The 25,322-nt window shown below is 50.5% G+C and overlaps 1 protein-coding gene across 1 annotated transcript in view; it reads left to right on the forward strand.

The window, feature by feature from the left end:
• Positions 1 to 25,322, forward strand: part of LOC133356219 (ryanodine receptor 2-like) — an 88,388-nt gene that overhangs the window by 8,990 nt on the left and 54,076 nt on the right. Inside the window, exons 2-5 of the mRNA XM_061573595.1 lie at positions 12,310 to 12,429; positions 15,339 to 15,443; positions 17,962 to 17,982; positions 24,897 to 24,971. Coding sequence (XP_061429579.1) covers positions 12,310 to 12,429; positions 15,339 to 15,443; positions 17,962 to 17,982; positions 24,897 to 24,971 — 321 coding nt within the window. The remainder of the gene's footprint in view (positions 1 to 12,309; positions 12,430 to 15,338; positions 15,444 to 17,961; positions 17,983 to 24,896; positions 24,972 to 25,322) is intronic.

The raw sequence follows: 25,322 nt of genomic DNA on the forward strand, positions 1-25,322 counted from the left end.
CGACTAATTGCACTGTGGTCGTGTCGAGGAGATGGTGCGATGGTCAGCACACGGGTGCATGCATTGCAAGCGTCGTCAAATCTCTCTGCAGTCGGTGGGGGCAGTTTAAACAACATCATCCTCCTACCTCCGCCTCTGCCCAAGCAGCATAATCAATTAATCGTCTACAGTCAATCGGCAGTTTGCGTGCGGTGGAGTAAATTGTCTCGTCTACAGTCAATCTGGCCGGTGTGGAAGAAGTGTTCGTGAAATAGAGATGGGCGCCACGGTGGCTAGGAGATGTTAACTGCTTTGCCTGGTATGCAGGAGGTCGTGGGTTCGATCGCGACCCTGACCCCTGCTGTATATTTGGAGTTTGCGTGTCTCTCTCTCTCTCACTGTGGTGGTGTGGATTTTTCTCCCGGTCCCTCCGGTTTTCCCCTCCACATTTAGAATCAACATCACGCGTTTAGAATATTTACCTGCTATACATGTCCACGTGGCGATAAGCCACTTTGTTGAACTATCATTTGTGGCCAGGTCGCTTCTGAAAAAAAGAGCTATATGGGCCTTACCTGGTAGAATAAAAAGTTTAGTTTCAATACACTCCAGTCGATTACTTTTCACCAGCAATGGCGCGATCAAGTATTGGCTGGTCAACAACATTTACCTTTTATCTTTTGAGAAAGAACATATCAATATAACAAGTCAGGGGCATCACACGTAAGTCAACATTCATCGGTCCATAAGATGGATTTGGCAAAGAGTTGAACTCTAGAATTTTTTTTTATTGAAATGTATCATGACTTAAAGCTTTCGTGACCGCAGGAATTCATATTCTTGGGTCTTTCGGTAAAGTCACGTAGATAGGTTCAAAGAAAATTACAAAAACATTACTTTCTTTCAACCTATCTATGTGACTTTACCGAAGACCCAAGAATATTAAATTTATCAATCGTCTTTAAAGCATCGTAACTGTACGTGTTTAGCTGAACTTGGCGATTCTTTTTTTAAAACAGACTCATCATGCGTTATTGCAGGGCATTATGGGTACAAAGTGTCTACAGTTCAATTAGAACCCTACATCGTTTATTCTCTACATGAACAAACGCTATTGCTCATGTCATCTGCCTGTTTGGCTTTCCAGACAAACATTATCCAGAAGCACTTTTTTTTAGCAAGCGAAGCCTGGGGTGGTTTCGACCTTCCTGTTCTCATCAGCCGAGTCAGCCTTGTAAGACAGAGAATAAAATGAGAAATAATATTTTGTGTATTGAGTGATAGAAAAAAGGCTTTACAACTTCCAGCATATTCTAAGGTGGAGAAATCATCTTTTGTGTATTGAGTGATATAAAAAAGGCTTTACAATTTCCAAGATGAATCCCTGCAGTCACGAAAGCTTTAAATCGAAAGATAGCCTACTTGTTAAACTGAAGCGGTCCTATCTACGTGGTGAGATGAGATGGTGCCCATTTGATGTTTGAACAAACTCGAACGCCTCTGTTTATGTTAGAAAGGGTAAACGGCCTTGTTTTTATTTATCATTCAATACCCGGGTACATTGGCAAGGAGGGGTCCCGTAGATGTAATCGTGTGTGTGTGTGTGCTGTGTGTGTGTACTCTGTGTGTGTGTGTGCTCTATGTGTGTGTACTCTGTGTGTGTGTACTTTGTCGCATTGTGTGCTGTTTTCTCGTGAAGACAATCGCATCATTCAGAGGTTCGGTTTGGCACAGACCCTCAGGGCGCGGTCAGAAGGAGCCCGTGTGAGACCCCCGTCTGCTGGAAAACCAATTCGTGTGTGTGCTGGCCCACAATTGCTCTCTGTTAGCATACACGCGTGCACACCTATGCTGCCTTCGTGCCAATCCACCGGCAGATGTGTGTATGTAGGTCGAGGGGCTGTCGCACCGCACGTAGCCGACAGTGCTACTCACGGAGGTGCTGTGGCAGGAGCCCGGGAGAAGGCGGAGGAAACCCACTGAGAATGGGGGGCGAGAGAAGAGACAAAACTCCATTCACTCACACACTCACCCTCGCACTAACTCACAAAGACAAAGATCCCCCGTGTAGCCTTAACAGGCTGTAGGGGCAAGTGCTGTTAGCGAGCACATATGAAGGCCGGCACCGCACACCAGGGGGTGGGTGGCCAGCACAACGCCCGACCGCCTTTATCTCCACAGTGGCGATGTTTACACAACGCAACAGGTACTAATTTGAGGCTGAGTAGACGTAGGGGAGGCCCAGGACCGGTTCAGATAATCGTCACAGGTGTTGGCCGTGAGCGGGAATCGAACCCGGGTCGCCGGGTTCATAGCCCAGCGTAGCGCTAACCGCTACACCACCGCTCCCCACTAACTCACGCACCCACACGCGCACACACGCGCACTCTTCAGAACAGGAGGGAGGAAAATACAATCTTAACACAGAAAGGTACCCGAGTCGGGACTCGAACTGAGGTTTTGTCTCGCTGCGAGGCGCACGTGGTTACCGCTGCGCCAGCCCGCTGTGCAAAAAAAAGTATTATTCCCGTGGCAAGCTGTGGGTTGACTTTGAGGGAAGTCGTGGGGGGTGGTGGGGCCACGGACAAACAAAAATAAAAGTGAAAATTTCCACCGCGGACAATTTACGACTCGGGGCTGCGCCGGAGATGACCGAATGCCGAGCCGCTCGATTGGACGCGCGGGACGACGCGCCGAGTGACCTTCGCGTGGCGGACACATCGGCACACTCAGCCGCTGGATTCCGATTGTAACAAAAGAGCAGCTCACGGTCGCGCCACGGAATGTGGATGCCACCCTGAGCGCGCTCTCGGAAGGGTTTCGAAGGGGCGAGAAACTGGGGATCAGAGAGGCGCTTCGTGTCGTTAAACACGGAACGAATGTACTTGGACGTGATGTGTCACATGGAAGGATTGCGAGTTGATGAACAAGACCGGCGGCCGAGAGACGCGTTGAAAGAGAGAGGGGGTTGGGGGGTGGGGGTGCTTGTGAAGGATGACCACAGAGGGCGAAATATTGGAATGGGTGGTGGCGGTGGTGGTGGCGGTGGTGGTGGTGGCGGTGGTGACGGCGGTGGTAGTGGTGGTGGTAGTGGTGGTGGCGGTGGAGGTGGTGGCGGTGGTGGTAGTGACGGTGGTGGTGGCGGTGGTGGCAGTGGTGGTGGCGGTGGTGGTAGCGGTGGTGGCGGTGATGGCAGTGGTGGTGGCGGTGGTTGCGGTGGTGGTGATGGTGGTGGCGCTGGTGGAGGTGGTGGTGGTGGCGCTGGTGGCGGTGGTGGTGACGGTGGTGGCGGTGGTGGAGGTGGCCTGTAATCCAGCACTGTAGAGGCAGCAGCAAGGATTGGTGGATCGGCACAGCCGTTGTGAAATCCCCTTCCTCTGCGCATCGAGGTCCCATACATCACGAAGTTACAAACATCACGAAGTTTCAATTTTTTTTCAACGCAACGAATATCGACTCCGAGCACCAATAGGCCAATAAACTGTCAGTGGATTGATCATTGTGACAGCTATTTGAGGGGAGAACAAAAACCGCTCGGGCCACGTGAAGTGTCGAACGCTCGGGAGGGACAGACCCAGGCGTCACGAGGACCAGAGTGTCATCGCTGAGTCATCGACTCGAGGCCTCGGAGGAGAGGGCAGTTAGCAAAGCGCCTCCTGGAGGAGGGGTGGGGTGCAAACGTCGAGTGGAAGTCGATTGGGTAAGCGGCGTGGGTCAACATTAACATCTGGTCCGCATTCACACTCCCCCAGTTATTTACACAGACACACACACCAACACACACAACAACACACACACATACAACACCAGACACACAACAACAAACACACACACAACAACACACACACACAACAACACACACACAAAAACACACACACAACAACAAACACACACACAACAAGACACACACAACGCCACACACAACGACACACACACAACAACACACACAACAACACACACACAACAACAATACACACACAACAACACATACACACACAACACACAGCAACACACACACAACGCCAACCTCGTGATATCGCCAAAGGCGGCATTGTCGCGTCTGTCGCCGGCCCGGGTCAACTTGCGCATTGCGTCACCAGTGCGAGAGACCAAAACGGCGTGCAGAGTTCGCCACGCAGGTGAACAACAACAACCAACAACAAACAACAGCAAAACACGCGAACTGCTGACAGTCGGAAGGAATGGCAAAATCTTGATTTGAAGCTTTCGTGACTGCAGGAATCCATACTCTTTGGTTCTTTCGGTAAAGTCACGTGGGGAGAACCAACGAGTATAGGAATTGCAAACATTGGCGTTGCGTCCTGCCGGGAGCGAGTGTGAATTGCCCTCCTGCGTTCGCAGTGTTCGCTCGCGTTCGCGTGTCACCCGCGGTGTCTCGGCTGGTGTAGTAAATATTTAAGTCTCCACCCTCCCCCCCACCACCACCGTCACGAGAGGCAGAGGGGGGATGGGTGGTGGGGGGGTAGTGAGGCGTGGGTTTAAATCGCACGATCAAATATAGCAACGACAAAGGGACAGCAACAGCTGGATGTGGGGGTCACGTTGCTGCGTACAGAAAACTCCCCTCGACTCTCTCTTCTCTCTCTCTTCTCTCTCTCGTATCTCTTTTTTTTACGATCAATGGAAACAAGAAGATGCTCGGTGTAGTCGGCACTTTGCTTCGTTCATCATTTCAACTTCAAGGACAGTGCACATTATCAGAGTTATGTCTTTTGTTTGTATTTATGACTGCAGGTATTGCGGTCTATGCAAACATGACTCCTTGCAAAAAGGTGTCAGTTTTGTTGCCAGATAGAAGGGTAAAGAACCAATTATCATATTTTTACTGGCAAATGAGGTCCCCATAGTGTAGATGCTTGCCCCGAGCTCTCATACTCTGATGGTGCATTGTCCTTGAGTTGTGCGCCTTTTGGCGTCATCTGGTCCAACCCATATGAGACTAGGCTCGAAGGAAAGCTGTCTCGGGTGTGGACCAATCAACTTCAAGGACAGTGCACATTATCAGAGTTATGTCTTTTGTTTGTATTTATGACTGCAGGTATTGCGGTCTATGCAAACATGACTCCTTGCAAAAAGGTGTCAGTTTTGTTGCCAGATAGAAGGGTAAAGAACCAATTATCATATTTTTACTGGCAAATGAGGTCCCCATAGTGTAGATGCTTGCCCCGAGCTCTCATACTCTGATGGTGCATTGTCCTTGAGTTGTGCGCCTTTTGGCGTCATCTGGTCCAACCCATATGAGACTAGGCTCGAAGGAAAGCTGTCTCGGGTGTGGACCAATCAACTTCAAGGACAGTGCACATTATCAGAGTTATGTCTTTTGTTTGTATTTATGACTGCAGGTATTGCGGTCTATGCAAACATGACTCCTTGCAAAAAGGTGTCAGTTTTGTTGCCAGATAGAAGGGTAAAGAACCAATTATCATATTTTTACTGGCAAATGAGGTCCCCATAGTGTAGATGCTTGCCCCGAGCTCTCATACTCTGATGGTGCATTGTCCTTGAGTTGTGCGCCTTTTGGCGTCATCTGGTCCAACCCATATGAGACTAGGCTCGAAGGAAAGCTGTCTCGGGTGTAGACCAATCAACTTCAAGGACAGTGCACATTATCAGAGTTATGTCTTTTGTTTGTATTTATGACTGCAGGTATTGCGGTCTATGCAAACATGACTCCTTGCAAAAAGGTGTCAGTTTTGTTGCCAGATAGAAGGGTAAAGAACCAATTATCATATTTTTACTGGCAAATGAGGTCCCCATAGTGTAGATGCTTGCCCCGAGCTCTCATACTCTGATGGTGCATTGTCCTTGAGTTGTGCGCCTTTTGGCGTCATCTGGTCCAACCCATATGAGACTAGGCTCGAAGGAAAGCTGTCTCGGGTGTGGACCAATCAACTTCAAGGACAGTGCACATTATCAGAGTTATGTCTTTTGTTTGTATTTATGACTGCAGGTATTGCGGTCTATGCAAACATGACTCCTTGCAAAAAGGTGTCAGTTTTGTTGCCAGATAGAAGGGTAAAGAACCAATTATCATATTTTTACTGGCAAATGAGGTCCCCATAGTGAAGAAGATGCTCGGTGTAGACCGCACTTTGCTTCGTTCATCATTTCGTATTTTTTTTATCTTTGCTTTATGTAAACCCCCACCTCGCGCTCACTCTCTCGCTCACTCTCTCGGTCATTCTCTCTCTCACTCTCTCGCTCTGCACGCCGCCCTTCTCGCAGTCCAACGGCCTCCGACGGGTAGCTCATAACTGCATGCAGAGCTCCCCGTCATCTGCCACCGAGCACACGGCCTCCTCCATCGCCCACTGCTCCTTGAAGGCCGGCACGGCGTGGGTCAGCCGCGCATAGCGGAACTCCAGCCACACCCTGGCTCCGACCAGAGCGCGGAAGATGCCTACGCTGCTGGCCGGACGTTTCCCCTCCAGGGCCACCTTCCTCGCCCTGTGCATGGCGAGCTTGGCATAGCCGACGAGCACGTTGACCAGCCCCTGAAGATGTTGGGGTCCGTCGCCCTTTGAGTATACAAAGATGAGGACCGTCGGGGAGAAGTGGAGGCAGGTGCATGGGTGGATTGTTGCATTTGCAGGATAGTGCTTCTATCTTGCAAATGCAGGATAGAAGCACGATCGATCGGTCGATCGTTCACGCGCGAGTAGAAGACCCCCCCTTCTTTCTCTACACGTGCCAGCCACCCGATACGCTGCCGGTCGTGGTGGCTCGAAAGTTGCACCCAAGCGGGTGCTACGGAGGATTGAGGGGGGGGGGGGCAATGTCGCGGCCCATCCCTCTGCGGTGGGGGGGGGGGGCGCAATCGCTTCCACCCAAACCCCTCATCATGCAGACGTCGACGTTCCGCCAGCCCCCCCCCCCCGGTTAATAGCAGCCGCGAGCATGTCAACTTCGCCACGCCTGCGTCAATTGGCCGCGCCACCGATTCGCGAGGTGTCACTGCTCTGCGCGGTGCCGAGAGTAAGTTTGACGCTCGCGTTTTTGCGGCAGCCGCGGGGTTTGCGTGGAACCGCAACCGGCGCTGAGGATCCCCTGGGACGTGTTGGGGAGGAACATTTTAAAGTCAAATATTAAACAGTAACCACCCCCCCCCCCACCTCGCGGTTCCTGCCCATACTTCACCACGGCCCAGGAACGGGTAAACATTTGCCACGGCCGGGAGTCGAACTCGGCTCCGGGGTGAACAACGCGCAGCGCCAACCGCCGACTCGACCAGAACAAAACACGCAGGGGTTTTTTAAAATTTTATTTTTCGCCGCTGTGCTACGCAGCGTTGGTTCGGCTCCCCACCCGGCGCGTGGACATCGCGACCCGAGAGCGCGCTCGGTGAGAGCCGGTGACCCAGGCCGATCGAAATCAAATGCCGCCGCACGTGCGAACGTTACGCGTCTCGAAGGTGCCAGCTCATTGCTCTGGAGCAGGCATTGCCCCACCTACCCCCCACCCCTGCCCCTCCTGAACCATCGGGCAGCATTAGAGAGCCGCCGAGGTGATTGAAACACCACGGCGGCAATCGGGCCGACAGGTCAACGCGAGACAACCACCCGCACCACCGCCTGCTGCTGCACACGCAGAACCCCCCCTCGGCCCCGCTGACTGAGCTCTCTCTCTCTCGCGCCGAGCGAAGATTGCGTTTAGGGCGTTTACCGTGCAACAAAGACAAGGATCCCCGTATAGCCTTAACAGACTGTAGGGGCAAGTGCTGTTAGCGAGCACCTAGAAAGGCCGGCACGTCACACGAGGGGGGTGGGTGACCAACACCACGCCCGGCCGCCTTCGTCTCCCTAGCGGCGATGTTTACACATCGTATCAGGTACTCATTTGAGGCTGAGTCGACCTACGGGAGGCCCAGGACCGGTTCAGATAATCGTCACCGGTGTTTGCCGTGAGCGGAAATCAAACCCGGGTCGCCAGGTTCTTAGTGCAGCGCGCTAACCGCTAATCGGTGAGGGAGTGAGTGGGTGAGTGGGCGCGTGTTGTGAGTGATTGGTTTCGTAGCTGTGACCTGCAGTGTGGCAGGGCTGAATTCAGTGTGGCCGAGTCCTCGGTATGCGAGGAGAAACGAAGAGGTGAAGTTCAGGGGAACGGTAAACCAGGGTCGTAGCAATAGAAGAGTGACAGGGAGGTGACTAGCGGCCGGTGAGTGATTGTGTTACTGGAGCGGATCACCGGATCACCGGTCATCCCGACTGCTTTTGCGTCGGATCGTATGGAGTGCGCGTGGGGTAGGAACCTGGGCGCTCCGTCCCATTTGTGACAGCAACAGGATCCCTCCAACTTTGTCCGAACGTTGCGTTTCATATCGTGTCGAATAGCTGTTCTTGCCATGGTGGCTCGGAGATGTTAACTACCTCGCCTGGTATACAGGAGGTCGTGGGTTCGATCACGACCCTGACGCCTGCTGTATATTTGGAGCTTGCGTGTCTCTCTCATCATCATCATCACGGTGGCTATGAGATGTTAACTACCTCGCCTGGTATGCAGGAGGTCGTGGGTTCGATCACGACTCTGATGCCTGCTGCTGTATATGTGGAGTTTTCCTCTCTCTATCTCATCATCATCACGGTGGCTAGGAGATGTTAACTACTTCGCCTGGTATACAGGAGGTCGTGGGTTCGATCACGACCCCTGACGCCTGCCGCTGTATATTTGGAGTTTGCGTGTCTCTCTCTCCCTGCGGTCGCGTGGATTTTTCTCCGAGCCCTCCCGGTTTTTCCCTCCGCATTTGGAAATCGACGTCACGCGTTTCGAGCATTTTGGCCGCTCAAAAATGTCCACGCGACGGATAAGCCGCTCCGTCGAGCGGAGATCGTTCGCGGTGGTCCAGGTCGCTTCTGAAAAAAGAGGTGCGTAAGCTCGGTTGGATTAAAATGATAAACAAAAAAAATATAAAAAAATCGCTCATAGTTTAAAATGACCTTGAGCCGCTCGCCGACGAGTTTGGCAAAGGAGCTCGTCAAAATTGCCGACGTTTTTTTTTATTGCTCGGAGCGCGTTGGGGAGGTGGTGGTCGGGGGAGCTGCTGCTCGCAACGCCGAAACGTTGGCTCAGACGCCGGAGGAAACTCTAAACGCAACGCGCAACAACCGGCCCGGCAAAACATCGCCGGCCAAACCGAATACCTCCTGGATTAAAAAAAACGTCTCTAAATAGGCGCGATCCGTCGTCCTTCGCAGAATAAACAAGTAAATAAATAAATGCGCCGTAACCTTGCGCCTCCCCTCCCCACTGCCTTTGTGGAGTTGAGCGGTGAGCGTGTGCCTGCGGTGCTGTGAGCAGGCCATAGAACTTCAGAGCGTAGTACGGTACAACAAGGGTGTGGAGGGCAAGCGAGATCCCACCCCCCCACTCCCCTCTTGTCTCTAGAGGAGGGCCCCTGACGGAGGCTGCACACCCGTGGGTTGGTTTGCAATCGTGAGCTTCAAGCGACGCGCGCTTCGTCCGCTTGGGTCGTGGGAGCGCCGCCCCGCCAAGCAGCTGGGGATGAGAAATTATTTCTATAGCAATAAAAAAAAAACTTTTCTATAAATTGCAAATACCAGCTATTAAAGCAAATCCTGGAATGAAAAATCGAAGGGAAAAAACGACCAGGACGGCCAAAAACGACATGGCTCAGTAACATCAAACATGGCTACAATTAACAACAGCACAAACTCTACACGCCGTGCTAGACCGGGACCAATATCATCGTGAAGTCGCACACGCCGTTAGGCAGCACTAAAGAAGAAGAAGTTGTATAAAAAAAAAGATTCTTTCAACGTGAATTGCCTAATGGAGATAACATTTTAAGTCGTTCATATTCGAAATCGCTGACTTGTGCCTCGGGGAGGTCTCGGGGCAGCTGTGAAGGCGTCCGAGTGAGAGATTTCCCTTCAGTCGTTGCGATGAGCAGCTTCCAGCATTCTGGCCACGCCGTTTGAGATCCATTCAGGGTGGTGAAGAAGGCGGCCATGGCTGTGATGAGAGGCGATATCACAACGCGAGGGTGCACTGTGAAAATACAGCATCTCACGGCTTTTGCCAGTGTCAAAGGGGCTATGTAGTGTGGACTTGAGGGTCATGGGGACAGCATTTGAGTGCCTTGTTGTTTTGTTCCGTATTGTTTATAAACGCCTCCCGTTGGTCGACAACACAGTTGTATCACTTTCACGGGGAGGCCAATAGCACGACGAGGTTTTCCTTAATTAGACCACCGTCTGGTCAGAGGTCACTCACAACAGCCCCACCTGGTGGACACGTCACGAGCCGCCATTGAACGCTGCGTAAAAAAAAGCCAAAGATGCAGCCCTGCAATTGCTTGCTGACGCAACTTCGCTTGGCCTACTCTTCCCAACCGGCCAGGCTTCTTTGACGAGGTGGGAGTCACCGGCACCCTCGCACCTCCGATTAGCACGGTTGGCTACGTACGGTGCGAAATAAGTTAAATGTACCGAACATTACGTACGCACTCCGCCGCAACCTGATGCAGGCAGTGATCAGAAGGAAACTGGCACTCTGGACGCCATAAGTAGAATGGACAACGGCAGGAAAGTTTAAAGTGTTGTTGTTCACACAATAAGAATGGAAGGAACTGGAAAGAGAGGAAGACCTCACAGAGAATGGCTTGACGATGACGAGGGCATCACAGCAGATTGGTACCAGAAAGACGCGGCCACTACTTGAGCCATATTGGCACAAGACAGAGAGAAAAGTGGAAGCAAATGACGAAATGTGCAGTGGACACCTACGGGGCGATCTGCCCATGGATCGTGATGATGATGATGGCTCCACCACCAGTGCCGGATGAAGCTAGTGCCGGGCCTGTAGGGGCCCAAAAAAAACACGTAAATATTTAAAAACTATTTTTTTAACTTGCACAGTAAAGTAATTGTATTTTTTCATTTGCTGTACAGCCGGATAATACGACAAATCGCTAAGCTTAAACGCCCAGTCGTTTGTAAAAGTTGAAGGCAGTATAGTACTATAAGAACAGAGCAAGTGCAGAATTACTAAACCGGAATTGATGGCATGAAAGCATTTAGCGCGGGACCCTTGAACGTGCGGGACCCGTATCTACTTATGTAGCTACTTGTGTTACTAGAATAATATAATCCGGCACTGCTCACCGCATGCAACCTGCCGATCAACTCCAGCGACGTTGTCGGGAAACCCGTTTAGTACTGCTGGGTGGACAGAGACGTGTGGTTTGAGTCAAGAAACTATCCCTCTTCCCCCCCCCACCTTCCCCTCCCCATATAAAAGTCCACGCACCCCGCTCGTGGTCCCCACTCGTTCGGGGCAGCAGCGAGCCCCCCATGCAATAAGGGGCCGTCCATAAATGACGTCACCCACCTGGGGGGGGGGGGGGTCACACATTTGTGACGATGTCTAACGGGGGGGGGGGGGGGGTTGAGAAATGTGACGTCACATCAAAATGCGCAACTTTAAATAATAATAAAATTGTTATAACAACACTAATTGTTTATAACAACACTCCTACATTTCGATTTAAAGCTTTCGTGACTGCAGGGATTCATCGTCTTGGTTCTTTCGGTAAGTCTTTACCGAAAGAACCAAAACACTCCTACAACATCAGAGTGCAGCGCCACATTAAATACGCACTACTATGACAATCGTTTAAAGCGATTTGAAGCATGTTTTATTTTCAAAATGGAAATATGGTTTTGGGGGGGGGGGGGGGCAGAGCTTTGTGACGTCATATTTGAGGGGGGGTTTGACTTTTTGTGACGCCGTGTGACGAAGGGGGGGGGAGGTCAAAAATCGTCCAAAATCGCGTGACGTCATTTATGGACGGCCCCTCAGGGTAACTTACTGGCGCGCGTTAGCGGGTAGTGGTGGTGTCGCGGTCAGCGCTACGCTGCGCTAAACCCACCCGGCGACCCGGGTTCGATTCCCGCTCATGGCCAACACCGGTGGCGATCTTCTGTACCGGTCCTGGGCCTCCCTTAGGTCGACTCAGCCTCAAATGAGTACCTGGTGCGGTGAGTAAACATCTTCACTGGGGAGACAAAGGCGATCAGGCGTGATGTTGGCCAACCCACCCCCTCGTGTGCCGTGCCGGCCTTCATAGGCGCTACTCGCGAGCAGCACTTGCCCCAACAGTCTGTTAAGGCTACACGGGGTACTGTGTCTTTGTGTGACCTACCATGCCGACGTTCTTGTCGAACCTGCCCACCGTCAACCGCGTTACAGAGACCGTCGCGTCAAATGCATTTCCAGCGCAAAACCATATTTTGTTGATGTTTTGTTCTCTCGACGTTTCTCCCCGCCCTGCCCCCTCCGTCCACCCCGCAGGATGACGAGGTGGTGCTGCAATGCACGGCCTCGAAGCTCAAGGAGGCCGTCAAGGTGTGTCTGGCGGCGGAGGGCTTCGGAAACCGCCTCTGCTTCCTGGAGTCTACGACCAACTCCAGGGTGAGTCGACGTTCAGGCGCTACACCACCCACCCACCACCACCACCACCCACCCACCACCACCACCCACCACCACTCACCCACCACCACCCACCCACCACCCACCCACCACCACCACCACCCACCACCCACCACCACCCACCCACCACCACCACCCACCACCCATCCACCACCACCACCCACCACCCACCCACCACCACCCACCACCTACCCACCACCACCCACCCACCACCACCATCACCCATCACCACCACCCACCACCCATCCACCCACCACCCACCCACCACCACCCACCACCCACCCACCACCACCCACCACCACCCACCACCACCCACCCACCCACCACCATCCACCCACCACCACCCATCCACTACCACCACCACCCATCCACCACCCATCCACTACCACCCATCCACCACCACCACCCACCCACCACCACCCACCACCACCCACCCACCACCACCACGCACCACCACCACCCACCACCACCCACCCACCACCACCACCACCCACCACCACCCACCGACCACCACCACCACCCCACCACCACCACCACCGACCACCACCCACCACCTACCCACCACCACCCACCAACCACCCACCACCACCCACCCACCACCACCACCACCACCCACCACCACCACCCACCCACCACCTACCCACCACCACCCACCAACCACCCACCACCACCCACCCACCACCACCACCACTCACCACCACCACCCACCCACCACCACCCACCACCCACCACCACCCACCCACCACCACCACCACCCACCACCCACCACCACCCACCACCTACCCACCACCACCCACCACCCACCCACCACCACCCACCACCTACCCACCACCACCCATCACCACCCACCACCCACCCACCACCACCTACCACCACTCACCCACCACCACCCACCACCCACCCACCACCACCCACCACCTACCCACCACCACCACCCACCACCACCCACCCACCACCACCACCACCACCACCCACCACCACCACCCACCACCCATCCACCACCACCCACCCACCACCACCACCTACCACCACTCACCCACCACCACCCACCACCCACCCACCACCACCCACCACCTACCCACCACCACCCACCCACCACCACCACCCACCACCACCCACCCACCACCACCACCACCACCACCCACCACCACCACCCACCACCCATCCACCACCACCCACCCACCACCACCCACCATCACCCACCACCACTCACCCACCACCACCCACCCACCACCACCTGCCCCGAGCCTCATCCCCCGGTGGCGAGATGTTATCTCCCTCGCCTGGTGTGCAGGAGGTCGTGAGTTTCGATCGCGACCCTGACGACAACGCCTGTGTAATTGGGAGTTTGCGAGTTTCTCTCTCTCACCGTGGTCGCTTGGATTTTCCCCCCCTCCGGGGGTCATCCGGTTTTCCCCTCCACATTTATCAAACACGCGCTTAGATACACTTGTTGACTGCTATACATTTCCCAGGTGATAAGTCACTTCGTTGACCTATCATTTGTGGCCATATTTGCTATGCGCCAGTGCCGGATGAAGTTAGTGCAGGGCCTGTAGCATGATGTTATAAAGGGGCCCTAAATAAAAAAAAAACTCAGAAATATTAAAACACAAATGGTTTACTTGCATAGTAAAGTAATTGCATTTTTTCATTTGCTATACAGCCGGATAATACGACAAATCGCTAACCTTAAACACCCAGTCGTTCATAAAAATTTAAGGCAGTGTAGTACTATAGTAATAGAGCAAGTGCAGAATCACTGAACCGGAATTGATAGCTTGAAAGCACATATCAATCCAATTGAGGGCACTGCTATAATCTCCGAAAATCAAGACGTAGCTACAACATTTCGGGTGATCCGAATTGTTGATTTGGGATCGATACTAAAGCATGACGTCACCGGAAACGACGTCACCACAATCGATGCCACTTCTTTCCCTGCACCTTCCTGCCAAGAGGTGGCAGCGCCACGTGGCTCTGGGTGAGGCCGCTTCGGTTGGCACGAAGACGCCTTGGTCATTGCGCAATATACATGAATCATCATCATTCATCATCATAACCAGCCGGGGTCAATCCACTGCTGGATCAAGACCTCCCCAATCCGATGCCACCGACGTCATCATCGACCTGGCACCTGCACTTGGAATTATTTCGTGAAAACGTCCGACAAAACCCTCTAAAATGATGTAAATATCTTAAATAAATATCCCTTTATCTGCCTTTCATTTTTCTTTCTTTTCTACTCTGAGATCAATGAGCATACGTAGGGGCTACTGCTGTTACGCTCGATCTTGGATGTGGCGTACCCTGAATCTTTGCTCTCCTCTACTTATTATTGTTGAAGGTGCAAATATAATTACAATATAAATGATTAAAACACTGTTAAATTATTTTTTCATCTGAAAATCATCTCCAGTCTTAGTAACACAATCAATAAGCGGACGACGCCTCCTTCGCGTATCTGTGCCTCCACGTGAAAAAACAAGCAACTGTTGTGAAACACATCCCATCAGCCGCACGGCCTTTTGAGAGCGCACAATACCAGCAGCGTTGGTTCAATTACAAAGCAAACTGAGTGAGCGGTTTTGACATTGGCTGTTGCATCCCACTGGGATTTTTGCACACAGCGTTGGTGTACGGTGTTTTTTTCTGCAATATTTTGCTGTCTTTTCTTGGATTTTCTGTTTGCACTCAGTCACATATTCACTTTAAAATGTTTTTTTTTTCATGTTTTTGTTTTTTGTTTGTTGCGGTTGCACCAGATTCAAGAGCCGAATGGCTCACAGGGCTACACCTAATAAATTAATTTGAACTGTCTCATCGTCGTCCTCGCGTGAAGCAAGTGTTCTCCCATTCGCTCTCTCTCTCTCCCCACCGTGCTCCTGCAGAATGTGCCTCCAGATCTCTCCATCTGCATCTTCGTGCTGGAGCAGTCTCTGTCGGTGCGAGCCCTGCAGGAGATGCTGGCCAGCAACGAGGACAAGATGGAAGGGGTGAGTGGCCACCGCGTGCTGGGCAAAAGTCGTCAACCGGCTTGTGGATCACTCCTCCTTTTGGGGTAGTCGGTGGTGAGGGTCGAGGCTAGGCGGCGTTCGTTCAAGGAGACGCTGCACGTGTGAACGTTGGCGGAGCGAGGTGTTTAGCGAACTCGTAGAGGTTTCCAAGTAGATTCAAGGTGCCCTGGATTTATATAGTGAAACATATATAACAAACGACGTCGGAGTGCACCGGATGATCGTGCACGAGACGGGTGCAGGATACACGGCAGGTGGAGGTGAGACGCGGCGATGATGGGTGACGATGCTGCTACAGGTAATCCACGGGGGTTGCAGTTTTGCACATTTGGGGGCCCTAAGCAGAAAATATCATCGCGCCGCACATTTTCAATTTGCAATATCTTCGTCAGATGACTCGAGGTATATCGATGAGCCGAGGTAAGGAAATGTAGACAGAGCTGTAGTGAGAAGAGAGATGCAGACAAGGTGCAAGAGAGATTCACGTGTTATGTCCATTCCCTTGTTGAATTCCAGCTGACATTTAATGTTGCCTCATTTATTTATTTTTCGACATTAAATCTGCAGCCCTCTTAAGCCATCACACGGTCCAATTTTATTTCGCTTGGGGTTCTCTCACTCCTGCCGCCAACACTGCCAGGGGGTTAAACTTCGCGCCCATCCGTGCCCTCCGAGGTACGCGAGACCCACGTTGCTGCAGACGGCGTTTTGCATTCTGTGGTGGATGCCACCCCCTGTGTGAGTGTGTCCCATAGGTGGGGAGCGGTGGCGCAGCGGTTAGCGCTACGCTGCGCTACGAACCTGGCCACCCGAGTTCGATTCCCGCTCACGTCAAACACCGGTGATGGTTATCTGAACCGGTCCCCGGGGCTCCCCTAGGTCGACTTGGCCTCAACTGAGTGCCAGTGCCGGATTAAGCTGGTGCGGGGCCTGTAGCATATGTTATAAAGGGGCCCTAAAACACTTAAATATTAAAGCACTTATATTTTTAACTTGTGTAGTAAAGTAATCGTATTTTTTCATTTGCTATACAGCCAGATAATACGATACCACATTGGGAAGTGGGTTAAAATTAAGTTACAAGATTTGAGGATACAACAACAACGACAACCACAACAGACAGAGTGAGTTAAATGAAAGCGTGTAATAAAAACTAGAGCTACTGCCCGAACCCGTCGTCTTTCATACGTAAATATATATATGCCTTTTAGGGCCAGTTGAGTTTATTATTACTTATTCGTCCATAAGGTGTGAACTTTGAATTTGAGTCCCACTTGCTAAGATGTAGAAGCCACGCTGCCATAGTTCCAGCTGTCATTGACCCGCGCACGTTTTTTCGTGTGATGGGTTCGTGCCGTCAACGTAACGACGCCTGGGACTTGTGGTGAGCCCCTCTGAGAATCGTATCAACCAAACCCAGTCCAGTCGAATCGTTACTTCGCAAGGAAGATGGGACAACGGTCCAGAAAGAAAGAAAACAAAAACGCACCAACGTGGATCTTTGTGTTGCAAGGGTCACCTCGGCTACGTCCAAATCGAAGATCGCGACGTGAATTAAATCCCACCTGGAGCGGAGGGAGGGAGGGAGGGTGAGTGGGTAGTGTGGAGGAGAGAGATAAGGGAAGCGAGATCGTGAATGTGGAATTTCCTTCGCTGGCTTGGGGCCGCAAACATGACGTGGGAATATTCAAATTGCTTTATTGAGTGGGAGACCACGTTGATTGTATTCACTATCATTATTATAACAACAAAAACTAGCTTATAATCTGTGGTTATATTTTTCGGACCCAAATTATTGTGCGAAGAAAGAAAACTCATTATTTATTTTTTCACTAAACTTTGTTTTGAGAATTGAATCAACCACCGTCTTGTGTAGATATTTCAGCTTCGTAGTTCATGGGTCCAGATAAAATGTTGTCCTCATTGGTTCCACCAGCGATGGCAAAACTTGAGTTATACCATCATCTTTAAATCGGCAATAAAATGTAATTATACAATAACATTATTTTATAAGTGCAATACGCGATCACCTAATACACATTTATCAGTGAAAATGCAGAAACTGGAATCGTTTCCACCCCTTCTGGTACTGAATTCTGCTCTGGCCCACAGATGATGTATCTCAGATATTTTAGTTTAGTGTCTGCATCAGAGAGACAGAGAGAGAGCAAGAGAGACAGATCCATGAAGGCTGAGTGGCAAAGGCTGGGAATCGAAACGTCATTTGATGTATACCTGCATACCAGCGTTGCAACCGCAATGCTTTTCACTGGAGTCTACGGACGTGAAAACAAATTATACATTTACCACAAGCAAACGCGTAACGACGGTCGGATCGTTAGACATAGGCAACAAATGAAGCTCATGAATGCACTAAGTTATCCTTATGCAACTTAAGAAAACGCAACTGAATCTCCATTTTTTTGTCGTGAAACTGATTTGTTTTGCTCTGTGTTTTCTTGTGTGTGTGTTTTTTTGTTTTATTTGTCGATGACAGAATGTTGACATGGAGAAATGGGTATGTTCCCTTTTTTAGGTTTTTTTTCCTAAGTTTCCCCGTCACTCTAAACATCTCTCCCTCCCGTGTGACGGTGTCTCCTTGGTTGTCTCACTCGTTTTTATGTCCTCTTCTTGCCTCCCTCTCCTACTCACTTTGTCCGTGAGCAATTTAAAGCTGACATGCCCGGCGACTCGACCATTGACCCACGCAAGCCCCCCCCCCCCGTCCCCCCCCCGTGGGATTATTCTGCGGATTAAAAAAACAACCCGAAATAGTAACAACTAACAGCTGTGAATTTCGGTGTAAGAACGAGGAAATTTATACCAATGTTTGCCCGTGGCATTTTGTCACTTGCCGTATATATATATTTAGAAAAAGACATATCTATGCATTCGTTAAATGTTTGGGGTTTAAAAAAAAACATGCGTACGCGTGGATTATGTCAACGGTTTCCAACATGTGTATACCGTGGCCACTGCAGCGGCGCACATTGTAATTTGACCTCGAGGTTTGAATTTACACGGTTGGCTGAGATCGGGCATGGCGGCTTTAAGTTCTGTTTGTCAATTTAACTCATTGAGTCTGACCAGCACAGGTGAAGAATTCCTCCCCACCCCAACCCTCCAAAAAAAAAACCTCCCAACAACTACAACTATATTGACAACAACAACACAAACAAAGTCAAACAGGGCAACTGACATTCAAACGACCCACAGACAATTCAGGTGACAAAATAAAATGGGGTCAAATGCGGCTCCCGCATTTTGCCTCGCGACCCATCGCTCTCTGCTGAAATCCGAGAGAATTTCCGCACGGCCACGCTGCGTTTTGGGGCTAGGGCGGGGGGTCGAGGCACGACAACATACGGCGATTTAAAAGTTGCTCTGTTTAACGGCGGTGTTGGACTGGCTAACTCTCACGCGTCTCAGCATTCCCCCTCCTCCCCCCCTCCGTGTTCGCTCTGTCGCCTGTCGTCCTCGTCGTCCACCATGTCCCCCTTCCTTTTCTTTCAGCTTGGATTTTATTTCTCTCTCCAAATGATTCCTTCCCAACCACCCTCCCCCTCCTCTCCCCACCCACCAACCCACCCACCAACCCACCAACCAAGCCACCCCCCACCATCGTGCAAACAGAAACAAAAAACCTTCCGATGAATCCATTCCGTCCAAATCACAAACCCGTTGCCCCCTACCTTTTGATTCTCCTCGAAGTTTAGCGGAGGCTGAAATTGGGGGGGTCGGGGGGGGGGTGGTCTGGGTCTGCGTTTGCTTTGCACGCGCCCCCCAGATTTCGGTTGACCGATTTTGTGTTTCCAGCGTAGGATCCTTGATGTCCGCAGACGATAGAGCTAGCCAACGCAGGCACAATTCAACGTTTGAGAAGATAACCGTCGACTACAAACGGTGATAAATAAACAATCTTCATTGCGAATATTAAAATATATAGGCAATAATGTATTGGTCACATGAATAATAGTAATAATGCGTTTTAATGATGTATGCATCAACTTAATTATAATAATATAAATATACTGTAAGGAGAGATCATGTGCCTATGTTCAGAGACATTGCATTATGTGGTAATGCAATGAACACACAGAAGAGTGCACATAGGTACACTGGGCCTTTAAACAGAGACCAGACGCACACACCGCGTGCACACACACACACAGTTCAGGACACCCACTGTAAGTCTAGCACACAACTTCTAACTACTATTCACCACCTCACCTGGTATACAGGAGGTCGTGGGTTCGATCCCGACCCTGACACCTGTATATTTGGAGTTTGCATGTTCTCCCCGTGGTCATGTGGATTTTTCTCCGGGTCCTCCTTTTTTTTTCTTCCCCCCTCTGCATTTCGAATGAACGTGCGTTCAAAGCATTTGTCTGATATACATTTCCACACCATGATAAGCCACTTCCTTGAGCTTTCATTTGTGGCCAGGTCGCTTCCGAGAAAGAGCTACACGGTTCAGTGGGCCTAACCTGGTCAAATAAAACATAGATTAGTTTATAATCTGGCCTTCATGCCCTTTGGAAAAAAATGTCAACAATGTTCATTTAATATATGCTTTACAAAAGCCACCCATGTCATTACATATACACACACATCGCATGTCATTTCATCTATGCACATGCTATATATGTAACGTCAAATTGGTTACTAAGTAACGTAAATTTACGTGTTCCCGACGTTAATGTAAGACGTTAAGTTAGCATCGTCACTGATGGACAGGAAGTAAGCTGTACACGGAATTTGTTGAAATTGGCCACGAAAGAAATAGAATTGAGAAGACATTTGATGATGAAAGTCATGATTATAATAATAGGAATGGGTTTGTTTTGGATATGTCGTATTACTGACCGAAACTGTTCACAAATGTGTCTTCTAACAAGTGTATTTCACCTTGGTATGCTTTGGTTACAGTGTTCATTAATGACCTTGGTATTGACGATGCAACTGGTGATTGTTGAATTGCGTTGTTAATAACCTGTGTTGTAACTAATTTGACCGTTACTCCTAATCAAACCTCAAAAATGTATTTGACCCTTCCGTGTCAACGTTGACCCCTCCGTCCCCTCCCTCTCAGTGTCATTAAATGTCCCCTCGTGTACTCACTAACAACACTTTCTGGAATCCGAGCTAACATGTGTTTTTTGTTTTTTTTCTTCTCCTGTTTTAACGCAAAAAAAAATATGTGTGTGTGTGTACGCTAAACATTGCAAACCGATGTAGAAAATGTTGCTCAAGGTAAGTTTGCACTTGTTTATTCAAATACAAAGCAATCAACCGACGGCTGTGAACCCGTTTGTTAACAGCAGGCAAGTGGTGTCTCACGGGCCAACGTGTTGTAGCATCAACATATATAGGTACATGATGTGTGTATATATACATACACATTACAACAATTTACAGCCCCTTTGCCAATCCGTGGCTGGATTGAAGGCCCTGGTTTCTCCGTTTAAATATAACAGCTCTCCTTCACATTTAACGTTTCGTACAGATTTAACGAGTATAACTATTCTTTGTACGTATTTATTTGAAGCAAATATACGGAACAAGAGCACCACTTGGCGGAGTTTCTCGGAGCACGCTTCGTATTCACGGCAGTAGAAACGTGAATGTCGACGCTTGCCCAATGTGCACCGTGGACGCGTTGCGTTAAAACGCAGTCGGCTCTCGATTATCCGCGGGCATGTAATTATCGGTTCCAGGTCCGCTCGATTTTAACCGTGCGCTCGCGAAGAACCCAACAACAACAAACCCGACAACGGCGATGCACCCCCCGCGCGTGCCGTTTGAATTGTTCGCTGCACCGTCCCGCGGTGTGGGGGGGGGGGGGGGGTCGGTGACGGCTAACCACTTGGCCGCACGGCAGAGGTCGCAACCGGGTACCCGATACCCGTACCCTACCCGATACCCAGCTACCCGTACCCGGCCGGGTACAGGTACCCGTTTGCGACCCTGGTGCGGCCGGGTACGGGTACGGGTAGGCCGTGAGTCACTGGTGAGTAACCGTTTGTCACTCATTTCGGGTAGGGTACGGGTACGGGTAGGGAACGAGTACCCGTACCCGGCCGGGTACGGGAACCCATTTGCGACCCTGGTGCGGCCGGGTACGGGTAAGGAATCAAAACCCGTTTGCGATCTCTGCCACACGGCGCTGTCTGCGAGCGAACCGACCGCAATTCCACGGACCTCGTCCCGCCGGACATCTGTGCGCAAGCCCCCAAACAAAGCAAAACAGCTCGAAAGCGTCCGGTGTAAATAAATACTCTTTCAAATAAATATTCCGAGGTTAGCGTTGAAATGGAACCACGAGGCTGAGGCTGAGCTAGGCCGTGGCAAGATGTTAATTACCTCGCCTGGTATACAGGAGGTCTTGGGTTCGATCCTGACCCTGACGCCTGGAGATTGCGTGCTCTCGCTGTGGCCGCGTGGAATTTTCTCCAGGTCCCTCCGGTTTTTCCCTCCTCATTTAGAATCGACGCGCGTTCAGAGCATTTTGGCTGCAATCAAATCCCACGCGATAAGCCACCGATTTCGTTGAGCTATCATTTGTGATAGCCAGGTCGCTTCTTAAAAAGGGCGACACAGCTGAGTGGTAAAATAAATCAAATACAAATTAGGAAATAGGTTTAGGGCACGGGCCTAGTAAGACTTGACCACGAATCCGCAGGTTGTCGTCAACAAGGCATGGGCTGTGGCTAAAAATACAACATGCCGACTACATGGACACCTCAAGCCACCTCTCCTGTCCCCCCACTCCCCTCTGTGCTCCGGATATTCGAGAGTTGACTGTGCAGCTAAAATGTATATTTGCAAATTTACGCTGTACGTGAATACATGAGAGGCAGTCAAAAAGTGTTTTTTTCTTTTCTACCAGACACTACATTTTGATATTCTCATCTTGTCCACGTAACCGCGCAGCAAAGCCGTGAGTGGATTGTGACGGCAAAAAGACGGACCCGGCGTTCGCCCGCTTATTGCCGAGGTCACATGGTTTGAACCCAGCGGCCCGCCCTGGTTAACACCGCGGCTGCATTAACCGTGAGCGCTACACGCCCGTCTGCTTCGCGGTGGGCATTGAAGATCCCTTTGAAGTTATTCTAAACGGAGGAGGTCGTTGTTGCCTGCTGGCGGCAATGCCTTGAGATGTGGTGCTTCGGAGGCGCCGGTAATAAACGATCGGTGGTGATGTTTTAATGAAATGGCGTTAAGAAGTCGCTTAAATTGTGAGCCGTTGCTTTTAAATTTGAACACAATTGGGAGTTTTGTAAAAGCCTTTTTGACTGCCATTCGTGTCTGTCTTGCGTGTACGTGTTATAGCTTGTAAAATATATAAATGCTATACTGTATAATTGTGCAAATGCTGTATGTATGCTTGGCTCATTAAATGCTAACAAAAAAATATAATAATGACTTAATAAAATTTATATTAAAAGTTAAACAGCAACGACGATGATAACAATAATATGGATAGCAATAATGACAAATTATCGTGCGCTGTGCAAGGTGGCTCGGCATTAAGCCGGTACGGCTGAGAACCTGGGTTCGATTCCAGGGTTTATCTGCCCAAGCATGTGACTAAACCAAATTTGATAGCTTGAGTGTATGGACTCGGCCTGGTCACCAATGACTGCGTATAAAAAATATATATTTAATGCGTTCCCTCGACTTGGTTAAATTTAATCTCAAATAACTAAAAATATAAAATAGTGAGATTGGAATTTTTGATAAAAAAAATAATTCAGCTCCCCCCCCCTCCCCTCCCACCGATGTGGATAAGAGGTCACTCGAAGGGATCTCAGAAGTGGTTCTGTGGTATCACCTTCTGCGGGCCTCTCTTCAACACACAGAGTGGTGGGGGAGGGGGGGAGGAATTCGCCGCTCAGCGAGCATTCTGATTGGACCCTTCGTCTCGTGGCGCGTGACGCCGACCACGGCAGTTGGAAATAATTTGGGGGGGGGGGCGTGGGGGAGGAGGTTGGTTAAGGTCAATTTATTTTAACAAATAGAAAATATGCTTTGTCCTCAAAATAGCGTGGCCAGATTTTATTGTGTCCCACATAAACTGGGATGTTCGGGAATAATCCTGAAATTTGGGGAGAAAAATTGAGAACATTTAAGAAAAAAATACTTTTTTGAAGTTCAAATCTTTTCGGGGCTCTAAAATCAACGTTGACTTCATTGGTACCTCATTTGCCAGTAAAAAAACAATTATCATATTTTTTACTGGCAAATGAGGTACCAATGGTGTAAATGCTTACTCCGAGCTATCATACTCTGATGGTGCATTATCTTTGAGTTGTGCGCCTTTTGGCGTCATCTGGTCCAACCCATGTGAGACTAGGCTCGAAGGAAAGCTGTCTCGGGTGTGGACCAATCAACTTCAAGGACAGTGCATACATTATCAGAGTTATGTTTTTTGTTTGCATTATGACTGCAGGTATTGTGGTCTATGCAAACATGACTCCTCGTAAAAAAGGCGTCAGTTTTGTTGCCAGATAAAAGGGTAAAAAAAAACAATTATCAACGTTGACTTGTTGCTAAGTGCATCGACTCGTGCGCTTTATTGCAACGTGCGCGAAAGTAAACACGAGTAACGAACTACATCGATACTCTTCGATTTAAAGCTTTCGTGACTGCAGGGATTCATCTTCTTGGTTCTTTCGGTAAAGTCACGTAGAAGGGAAATAATAAAATAATAAAAAGAAAGCATAATTAAATAATTCAGACGCTGTCTTCCCGACAGACCTGTTCTTCACCTGAGAACGGCTGCTTGCGTTGTGGCCGAAACGTTGTGAGAATTATTTTATAATATTTTATTTTTATTATTTTATTATTTCCCTTCTACGTGACTTTACCGAAAGAACCAAGAAGATACATCGATACTCTTTGGTTCTTTCGGTAAAGTCACGTAGGTATAAAATGAAATAGATCACGACGTTTCGGGCGCAACACAAGCGTCCGTCATCACTTGAAAGAACCAACGAGTATGGATTCCTGCAGTCACGAAAGCTTCAAATCAACATTGAATCACATTGACCTGTAGGCACGAGGCCCACCGTTCAACCTTCAGTGGAATATAACGTGGGGGGGGGGGGGGGGGGTTGGGGGGTGGGTTGTGTTCACGTTTGTTGGGCTTAAACGGTCTCGACCGTCAGCCGGTTATTTTGAGGATGCGACTATCGACGTCCTCGCGCGACCCGCAATGTGACGACCTCCACGCCGCGTCCAAGCAGGAGGTCGACCGCCGTCGGCTCGCGAGGTCGAGTCGATGCACAGGTGGGATGCGTGGAGGCAAGACGCGGAGGTGCGTCGGGAAGGTTCATCACCGGCCGTAACCCACCCCTACCCCGACCCCCACACGATCCCGCCACGCTCCCCGCGCTGACGAGTGCCTCTGTGTGTGTGGGGCGAGCACAGACGGCACAGGGAGGTGGACACAGGACGCTGCTGTACGGACACGCGATCCTCCTGCGGCACTCCTACAGCGGGATGGTGGGTTCCGTTCTCTCTCTCTCGAAGCACCACTGGTGGATGTGTGTGGAGGGGGCACAGGAGGTGTGGGGCGTGGGGGTGGCCGATGGGGGTGATCCCCTCTTCCCCCCCCCCCATGGGAAGTTGGGACAAAGGGGGGCAGGAGGGGGGTGAGGGGGTGGGAGGCGATCGCTGGGTTCACATTTGGAACGAGAAGAAATAACCCGGCTCCCCCCCGGGCACTTTGAAATCGCTCGCAATCCTGCGATGCCGCAATCCTTCTCCCGCTCCACCCCGCGTTGGTCGCGCGGTGGGCCCTCTTCCCTCCTTTTGGCTGCCGTTCTGTCACCAGTCTCGTCCACCGGCCGTCAA

Source organism: Lethenteron reissneri, chromosome 53, assembly GCF_015708825.2.
Source record: "Lethenteron reissneri isolate LAM-NWPU_2019-01 chromosome 53, ASM1570882v1, whole genome shotgun sequence".
NCBI lineage: Eukaryota > Metazoa > Chordata > Hyperoartia > Petromyzontiformes > Petromyzontidae > Lethenteron > Lethenteron reissneri.